The sequence below is a fragment of the Emys orbicularis genome, chromosome 1 (genome assembly GCF_028017835.1).
Source record: "Emys orbicularis isolate rEmyOrb1 chromosome 1, rEmyOrb1.hap1, whole genome shotgun sequence".
Classification (NCBI taxonomy): domain Eukaryota; kingdom Metazoa; phylum Chordata; order Testudines; family Emydidae; genus Emys; species Emys orbicularis.
The window spans coordinates 369200093-369210359 of NC_088683.1; the positions used below are offsets into that span (position 1 = coordinate 369200093).

Here is a 10267-nt window from a genome sequence, read left to right on the forward strand (position 1 = left end):
TCTGGCTCTGTTGATTTGTTTCTCTATTTCCTTGTGTGGGTATCGTAGTTTTGAGAATGTTTGGTGAAGATCTTGTAGGTGTTGGTCTCTGTCTGAGGGGTTGGAGCAGATGCGGTTGTACCTCAGTGCTTGGCTGTAGACGATGGATCGTGTGGTGTATCCGGGGTGGAAGCTGGAGGCATGAAGGTAGGCGTAGCGGTGACAATATATACCTCCAGACCAGTGGCACCGCCATGGGCACCCGCATGGCCCCACAATATGCCAACATTTTTATGGCTGACCTGGAACAACGCTTCCTCAGCTCTCGTCCGCTCACGCCCCTTATGGAATACAAGCTGTCAGGAACAGTATCCCTGATGATGACACAGCACAGCTTGTTGCTGAGCTCTGTGACTTTATCCTCACGCACAATTATTTCAAATTTGGTGACAATATACACCTCCAGACCAGTGGCACCGCCATGGGCACCCGCATGGCCCCACAATATGCCAATATTTTTATGGCTGACCTGGAACAATGCTTCCTCAGCTCTCGTCCGCTCACGCCACTTCTCTACCTACGCTACATTGATGACATCTTCATCATCTGGACCCAAGGGAAGGAGACCCTGGAAGAATTCCACCATGATTTCAACAGCTTCCACCCCACCATCAACCTCAGCCTGGACCAATCTACATGGGAGATCCACTTCCTAGACACCACAGTACAAGTAAGCGATGGCCATGTTAACACCACGCTATACCGAAAACCCACCCACCGCTACGCCTACCTACATGCCTCCAGCTTTAATGACTCACCGGGATGATGTCACACCAGGGGAATTGCTCAAGCTTGCCTGCTGGAAACCAATGCCCCCCAGACATGCCTGGACTTGTGCTCTCCAATCACATGGACTGAGGGTATAAAACAGGACACAGGGGGCCCATGCTTGGCCTTTCTCCTGCCCCCACCTATGCTACAAGAAACAAGGGCACTGAGAAGAATGAAGATGTCCACAGAGGGGACTGGCCCAGGTTTCAAGGGTGAAAACCTTTTCAAGGGTGGGATGTATAAGTAGGAGAATTGCAAGCAGATGGAGGGACGTGATCATCCCCCTCTATTCAGCATTGGTAAGGCCTCATCTGGAGTACTGTGTCCAATTTTGGGCCCACACTACAAGAAGGATGTGGAAAAATTGGCGAGAGTCCAGCAGAGGGCAACGAAAATGATTAGGGGGCAGGAGCACATGATTTATGAGGACAGGCTGAGGGAACTGGGATTATTTAGTCTGCATAAGAGAAGAATGAGGGGGGGTTTGATAGCAGCCTTCAACTACCTGAAAGGGGATTCCACAGAGGATGGATCTAGACTGTTCTCAGTGGTTCCAGATGACAGAATAAGGAACAATGGTCCCTAGTCACAGTGGGAGAGATCTAGGTTGGATATTAGGAAACATTATTTCATTAGGAGCGTGGTGAATCAGTGGAATGGGTTACCCAGGGAGGTGGTGGAATCTCCTTCCTTAGAAGTTTTTAGGGTCAGGCTTGACAAAGCCCTGGCTGGGATGATTTAGTTGGGGTTAGTCCTGCTTTGAGCAGGGGGTTGGACTAGATGACCTCCTGAGGTCTCTTCCAACCCTAATATTCTATGATTGTGTGATTCTATGATCTGTGTATTATGAACTGCAATATCCAGTGGGGTGAGAAAAACTGCTTAATCTAGATGTTGCCCAGTCTATTTGGGTTGAGAATTTAGACAGTGTGCTTATATTTTATTTTATTTTGGTAACCAATCTGACTTTTTGCCTATCACTTGATATTACTTAAAATCTATCTTTTGTAGTCAATACATTTGTTTTACTGTTTATCTTTACCATTGAGTTTGTATGAAGTGTGTGGCAAAACTGTCCACATTCCATTGATGAAGTGGTGAACCAATTAATAAATTTGCACTGCTCATCTTGAGCAGTACAAGACAGTATATTCCTGAGGTGGAAGGCTGGGAGCTGGGGGGATCTGGCTGGTCCCTTTCCCTGTGTGATTCATGAGTGGCTCTGGGAGCATTCATGCAATCTAGCTGGGTGTGGGGCTCCACATGCAGTTGTGCTGAGTGATAACACCTGGGGGTTTTTCCTGCTGGTCAATAGTAAAGCATTGTGAGAGACCGGGGGCACAGCCTGACCAACCTGATTGCCTTCTATAATGAGATAACTGGCTCTGTGGATTTGGGGAAAATGGTGGATGAGATATATCTTTCAGAGGGGTAGCCGTGTTAGTCTGTATCAGCAAAAACAACGAGGAGTCCTTGTTACACCTTAGAGACTAACAAAGTTATCTGGGCATAAGCTTTCATGGGCTAGCACCCACTTCATCAGATGCATGGAGTGGAAAACACAGTAGTAGGTATATTTATACACAGCATATAAAAGGATGGGAGTTGCCTTACCAGCTGGGGGGTCAGTCTAATGAGACAATTTAATTATCAGTAGAATACCAAGGGAGGAAAAATCACTTTCGTAGTGGTAATGAGAGTGGACCATTTCAAACAGTTGACAAGAAGATGTGAGTAACCATAGGGGGAAATTAGTAAGGTAAAATTAGGTTTTGTAATGACCCATCTGTGACGGGTTGGATCACAGAAACCGCCTTGGAAACTGCCCACTGATGTGCCAAGACTACTTCTGCCCCTGCTTTCCCTGCCTTCCCAGCTTGGGACTTCAGTGCCCTGCCTGGTTTGAGCCAGACCCATTAGCTTGCTGCAAGCCCAGACCCAGGTCTGAACCACATCCCCTAACAGCTTCAGGCTTAATTGAAAGCAGGTTAAGAAGTGTTCCTGTCTTTAACACTCAGATGCTCAACTCCCAATGGGGTCCAAACCCCAAATAAATCCGTTTTACTCATAAATTGTTCGCCCTCTATAACACTGATAGAGACATATGAACAGCTGGTTGCCCCCCCCTCCCCCCCAGTATTAATACATATTCTGGGTTAATTAATAAGTAAAAAGTGATTTTATTAAATACAGAAAGTAGGATTTAAGTGGTTCCAATTAGTAACAGGCAGAACAAAGTGAATTACCAAGCAAAATAAAATATAACACGCAAGTCTAAGCCTAATACAGTAAGAAAACTGAATACAGATAAAATCTCACCCTCAGAGATGTTTCCATAAGCTTCTATCACAGACTGGATGCCTTCCTAGTCTGGGCACAGTCCTTTCCCCTGGTACCGTCCTTGTTCCAGCTCAGGTGGTCGCTAGGGGATTTCTCATGACTGCAGCCCCCTTTGTTCTGTTCCACTCACTTATATAGCTTTTGCATAAGGCAGGGATCCTTTGTCCCTCTCTGGGTTCCCACCCCTCCTTCTCAATGGAAAAGCACCAGGTTAAAGATGGATTCCAGTTCAGGTGACATGATCACATGTCACTGTAAGACTTCATTACCCACTTGCCAGCACACACATATACAGGAAGACTTACAAGTAAACAGAGCCATCTACAGTCAATTGTCCTGGTTAATGGGAGACATGAAGATTCCAAATCACCATTAATGGCCCACACTTTGCATAACTACAATAAGACCTCAGAGTTATCTTTCATATTTCTAGTTTCAGATACAAGAATGATACATTTATACAAATAGGATGAACACACTCAGTAGATTTTAAGCTTTGTAATGATACCTAACAAGAGACCTTTTGCGTGAAGCATATTTTAGTTACATTATATTCACACTCATCAGCATACTTTCATAAAATCACATAGATTGAAACGTCACACAATCCATTGCCAGTCTTTATTCAGGCCTAATTTGATGGTGTCCAGTTTGCAAATTAATTCCAGTTCTGCAGTTTCACATTGGAGTCTGTTTTTGAAGTTTTTTTGTTGCAGAATTGCCACTTTTAAGTACGTTATTGAATGACCAGGGAGGCTGAAGTGTTCTCCTACTGGTTTTTTAATGTTGTAATTCCTGATGTCAGATTTGTGTCCATTTATTCTTTTGCGTAGAGACTGTCCGGTTTGGCCAATGTACATGGCAGAGGGGCATTGCTGGCACATGATGGCATATATCACGTTGTAGATGTGCAGGTGAACAATCCCTGATGGTGTGGCTGATGTGGTTAGGTCCTATGATGGAGTCCCTTGAATAGTTATGCAGACAGAGTTGGCACCGGGGTTTGTTGCAGGGTTTGGTTCCTGGATTCGTGTTTTTGTTGTGTGGTGTGTAGTTGCTGGTGAGTATTTGTTTCATGTTGTGGGGCTCTCTGTAAGCGAGGACTGGCCTGTCTCCCAAGGTCTGTGAGAATAAGGGATCATCCTTCAGGATAGGTTGTAGATCCTTGATGATGCGCTGGAGAGGTTTATTTGGGGGCTGTAGGTGACGGCTAATGGCTTTAGATATCTTGACTTTAGAAAAGCTTTTGATACGGTCTCCCACAGTATTCTACCCAGCAAGTTAAAAAAGTATGGATTGGATGAATGGACTATAAGGTGGATATAAAGCTGGCTTGATCGTTGGGCTCAATGGGTTGTGATCAATGGCTCAATGTCTAGTTGCCAGCTGGTATCAAGCGGAGTGCCCCAGGTGTCTGTCCTGGGGCTGGTTTTGTTTAACATCTTCATTAATGATCTGGATCATGGGATGGATTGCACCCTCAGCAAGTTTGCAGATAGCACTAAGCTGGGGGGAGAGGTAGATACGGTGGAGGAGTAGGGTCCAGAGTGACCTAGACAAATTAGAGGATTGGGCCAAAAGAAATCTGATGAGGTTCAACAAGGACAAGTGCAGAGTCCTGCACTTAGGACGTAAGAATCCCATGAACGCTACAGGCTGGGGACAGACTGGCTAAGCAGCAGTTCTGCAGAAAAGGACCTGGGGATTACAGTGGACGAGAAGCTGGATATGAGTCAGCAGTGTGCCTTTGTTTCCAAGAAGGCTAACGGCATATTGGGCTGCTTTAGTAGGAGCATTGCTAGCAGATCGAGGGAAGTGATTATTCCCCTCTATTCGGCACTGGTAAGGGCACATCTGGAGTAAGGGGTCCAATTTTGGGCCTCCCACTACAGAACAGATGTGGACAAATTGGAGAGAATCCAGCGGAGAGCAACAGAAATGATTAGGGGGCTGGGGCACATGATTTATGAGGAGAGGCTGGTTTGATAGCATCCTTCATCTACCTGAAAGCGGGTTCCAAAGAGGATGGAGCTCGGCTGTTCTCAGTGGTAGCAGATGACAGGACAAGGAGCAATGGTCTCAAGTTGCAGTGGGGGAGGTCTAGGTTGGATATTAGGAAAAAATATTTCACTAGGAGGGAGGTGAAGCACTGGAAGGGGATACCTGGGGAGGTGGTAAAATCTCTATCCTTAGAGGTTTTTAAGGCCCGGTTTGACAAAGCCCTGTCTGGGATGATTTAGTTGGGGTTGGTCCTGCTTTGAGCAGGTGATTGGATTAGATGACCTCCTGAGGTCCCTTCCAACCCTAATCTTCGAAACAAAGGGTAGGAAATAATGGTCCGTTTTCACAATAGAGTAAGGTAAACAGCAGGGTCCCCCATGGATCTGTACTGGGACCAGTGCTGTTGAACATATTCCTTAATGATCCGGAAAAGGGAGTGAACAGTGAAGTGGCAAAGTTTGCAAGGATACACAATTTTTCAAGATAGTTAAATCCAAAGTTGACTGAGAAAAGTTACAAAGGGATCTCACAAAACTGGATGACTGGGCAATGAAATGGCCGATGAAATTCAGCATTGATAAGTGCAAAATGATGCACACTGGAAAAAATCATCCTAACTACACATCTATAAGGATGGGGTCTAAATTAGCTGATACCACCCAATAAAGAGATTGTGGAGTCGTCCTGGGTAGTTCTTTGAAAACTTCCGCTCTATGCACAGCAGTGGTTAAAAAGGCTAACGGATTGTTAAGAACCATTAGGAAATGGATAGAAAATGTTATACTGCCACTATATAAATCCATGGTACGGCCACACCTTCAATAGTGTGTCCACTGCTGGTAGCCCCACCTCAAAAAGGACATAGTATAATTTGGAAAGGGTCAGAGAAGGGTAACAAAGATGATTAAGGGTATAGAATGGCTTCCATGTGAGGAGAGACTAAAAAGACTTGGATTGTTCAGCTTAGAAAAGAGACAACTAAGGGAGGATATGACAGAGGTCTATAAACTCATGACTGTTGTGGAGAAAGTGAATAGAGAAATGTTATTTACTTATGCACACAATGCAAAAGCCAAGGGTTACCTGATGAAATAAATAGACAGTATATTTAATAAATACAAGAGAAAGTATTTTTTCATGGAGCACAGAGCTAACCTGTGGAACTCATTGCCAGGGGATGTTGTGATGGCCAAAGGATTAAAAAAGAATTAGATAAGTTAATGGAGGATAGGTCCATCAATGGCTATAAGCTGAGATGATTGGGGATGCAAACCCATGCTGCTGGTGTCCCAAAACCTCTGACCGCCAGAATCCAGGATGGGACGAGAGGGGATGGATCACTTGATGATTGTCCTGTTCTGTTCACCCCCATGAAGCACCTGGCACTGGCCACTGTCGGAAAACGGGACACTGGGCTAGGTGGACCTTTGGCCTGACCAAGTATATACCGTTCTTATGTTCTTATGAGACATTTCTTCTCAACAGCTGCAGGAATGAAAGGTGAGTATAAAAGGAAAAAAGATTCCCACAGCATTTCTGCTGGATGTTGTGTGACGTTAGCAGAAGGTCAAACAAGCCTCCAAGCCCCAGAAGGAGTCGTCATGTTATCCTCAGCATGAAAACATTCCTTTAGCACAGAGTAAGACACAGCTAATCGCACACACATGGTTCTATTCCCCCTCTCTCTCCCACAGTCGGGAGGACTGAAGAGCACGTGTAAATGAGCCCCTCGCCCAATGCACCAGGCCACAGCACCCCCGATCTCTCTCCCACCCCCACAAAGCCACGAGTGTAGGGAAGAGTGCGAGATCAGCATGGGGAAGCCGGGCTCATCCATGCAAAATGTGTCATAAGGCAGCAAAACACAAGGTCCATGGGACGCAGGCCTTGGCTACGGAATGGGGGACTGAGGCCGGCAAAGCAGTGACCCTGAGAAGGATTTAGGAGTTTGAGAAGGAAAGAAAGTAACCCAAGGTGACACAGCAGGTTGGTGGCAGAACCAAGACTAGAGACCGTGTCTCTCAATGTGCAGCCCAGTGCACTTCCCACTGGCCTTTGGCATGGCCCCCTTGGCTGCTGCTTTCTGTTGCCATTAAGAGTCCAGCTCAGATGCAGCTTGTCAGACAGGAGATACACACACCGTGCTCTCTCTCATGCTGATGTTTACCTTTGTTCTTTCTTGTTTTTCTGTTTCCCTTCAACTTAGAACAAGACTCACTCGGTCTGGCTGCCTTCTGTGGCAGTGCGCAGTGCTGTTGTAGCCATGTCAGTCCCAGGATACTAGACAGACGAAGTGGGGGAGTAAATAGCTTTCATTGGACCCAAATTCTGTTGGCGAGAAAGACCAGCTTCTGAGCTTACACAGTGTAAGTACATAGTAAAAACACCCCTAGAGTTCCAATGAAAACCTGGCTTTAATTTCCAAGTCCCAAAGCATTTTCTGTTGCCTCCTTTAGCTCAGCAGGGAGCTTCTGCTGCAGCATCGATAAAACACATTGATCACCCGTTTCAGGATCTCTTTTGTTGTCACCCCATAAACAATGGGGTTTAACATGGGGGGAATGAGCACATAGAGGTTGGCCAGTAGGTTGACAATATAACCTGGGATGATGTGCCCAAACTGGTGTGCTAAAGAGGAGAAAACAGCCGGCACGTAGAACATCAGTATGACACAGACATGGGAGCCGCAGGTGCGGAGAGCCTTGAGCCGGGCTTCCTTGGAGGGGAGCAGGAAGACGGCCCTGAGGATCAACCCATATGATACAGCAATGAGCACAATATCTAAACAAATTACTAAAATAGCCACAGCTACACCATACCAGACGTGGACTGTGATGTCATTGCAGGCCAGCCGGGCTAGGATCATATGCTCACAATAGGTGTGAGGCAGGAGGTTGGTTCTGCAGAACTTCAGCTGCTTCATGAGAACAATGAGAGGAAAAATGATACAGAAACTTCTTGTGACAACTGCCAGCCCCATCTTCCCGATGACAGACTTGGTTAGCATGATGGTGTATCTCAGGGGGTCGCAGATGGCAACGTACCGATCAAACGCCATGGCCAGCAGGATGGCCGACTCGGCAACAAAACTGACATGGATGAAAAACATCTGGGTCAGGCAGGCAGCAAAAGAAATTTCTCCCGCTCTAAAAAAGAATACAGCCAGCATCTTGGGCACCGTAGTGGTAGATAACAGCAGATCAGCAGCGGCCAGCATGGACACTAATAGATACATGGGCTCATGGAGGCTTCGTTCTGTTAGTATGATGAATAGTAGGAGAGAGTTCCCAAAAAGTGATGCAACGTAAATCAGACAGAAGGGGATGGCAATCCAGAAATGAGACTCCTCCGTACCCGGGATGCCGGTCAGGATGTAACTAACAGGGTCAAAAACAGTGTGATTGTCAGCTGGCATCATGTACTATCACTTGGATCTTCTATTCATTTTCCTGTAACTCACAGCAAAAGAGAAAATCAGTGAGAACTGTAGTGTCAGCTAGGACTGGAATGCATTTGTTGAGAGAATCATAGATACCATCAAAAACTTCATTGTGTGACATCTGCCTGTTGTATGTGACCGTAAATCCAGAAACACTGTCATACTGCGGAACTGTAGTAGGAAGAAACCCTGAGACATAAGCCCTTGTATTAGAGGCCTAGCATGGGGCCTGAGGCCTGGGCTAAAGTAACGGTCAAAGGCTTGTTGATATAAAGCAAAATTAGTCTGGTAGCTAGAGGCAGGCCCTGCTCACAGAATCTGGCAAGCACAGGGCTGATATTTCAAAACCACACATTACTACGAGGTGCTGGGCACAGAGAACTCACGCAAACACAATTTCAGAAGGGTTGTATCAGAACAGCTCGATATAAGCACATTCCCTAAAGATAACAGGAAAATGGTTACCCATCCTAAAGATATGGTGTCATAACTATAAAAGGAAGGGTAACAGCTCTCTGTGTACAGTACTAAAATCCCTCCTGGTCAGAGACTCCAAAATCCTTTTACCTGTAAAGGGTTAAGAAGCTCGGGTAACCTGGCTGACACCCGACCCAGAGGACCAATGAGGGGACAAGATACTTTCAAATCTTGGGGGGGGAAAGGCTTTTGTGTGTGTCCTTTGTTTAAGGGGTTGTTCGCTCTTGGGACTGAGAGGGACCAGACATCAATCCAGGTTCTCCCCATCTTTCTAAACAAGTCTCTCTTATTTCAAAATTGTAAGTAAAAGTCAGGCAAGGCGTCTTAGATTTACTTTGTTTTCTCAACTTGTAAATGTACCTTTTACTAAAGTGCTTATCTTGTTTGCTATACTTTGAACCTAAGACAGAGGGGATTCCTCTGAGCTCTTTAAGTTTAATTACCCTGTAAAGTTATTTTCCATACTGATTTTGCAGAGATGATTTTTACCTTTTGCTTTAATTAAAAGCCTTCTTTTTAAAAACCTGATTGATTTCTCCTTGTTTTAAGATCCAAAGGGGGGTTGGATCTGTATTCACCAGGAGTTGGTGAAAGGAAGGAGGGGGGAAGGGTCAATTTCTCCTTGTTTTAAGATCCAAAGGGGGTTTGGATCTGTATTCACCAGGAGTTGGTGAAAGGAAGGAGGGGGGAAGGGTCAATTTCTCCTTGTTTAAAATCCAAGGAGTTTGGATCTGTATTCACCAGGGAATTGGTGAAAGGTTTCTCAAGGCTTCCCAGGGAGGGAATTCTTAAGATGGTGGCAGCGGACCAGAGCTAAGCTGGTAGATAAGCTTAGAAGTTTTCATGCAGTCCCCTACATTTGTACCCTAAAGTTCAAAGTAGGGATACAGCCTTGACATGGTGGCACAGCGGTGGGATCGTTTTAAACCCAAAAGCCAGTAAGAGATTTTTTTTTCCTTCTAGCTGCTTGGAGAGCAGAGCTGAAGGTAGATGCATATCTTATCTCTCCTTGCCTGAAGGCAGAGGTGTTAAGTTTTTTTTAACAAGGTCCTTTGTTAAGAGAACGGTTCAATCAGTGAGCAAACTTTGATCTGGTAAAGGTAATTTACAATCTGAATTGTGTTTTTTTTCTTTTTACATCCTCGGGAGTAGCTTGTTAGAAAGTCTCTGTTAACTCAGCAGCACTCAGCAGGAGCCTGA

General features: G+C 45.4%; 1 protein-coding gene across 1 annotated transcript; it reads right to left on the reverse strand.

The window, feature by feature from the left end:
• Window positions 1-7603: 7603 nt before the first annotated feature.
• Window positions 7604-8569, reverse strand: LOC135885660 (olfactory receptor 52B2-like). Its single transcript, XM_065413505.1, has one exon. The coding sequence runs from the start codon at window positions 8567-8569 to the stop codon at window positions 7604-7606; it is 966 nt and encodes a 321-aa protein (XP_065269577.1).
• Window positions 8570-10267: the final 1698 nt, after the last annotated feature.

Excerpts from the sequence above, each read along its gene's own strand:
- LOC135885660 (XM_065413505.1), bottom strand. The coding sequence starts at position 8,569 with ATGATGCCAGCTGACAATCACACTGTTTTTGACCCTGTTAGTTACATC.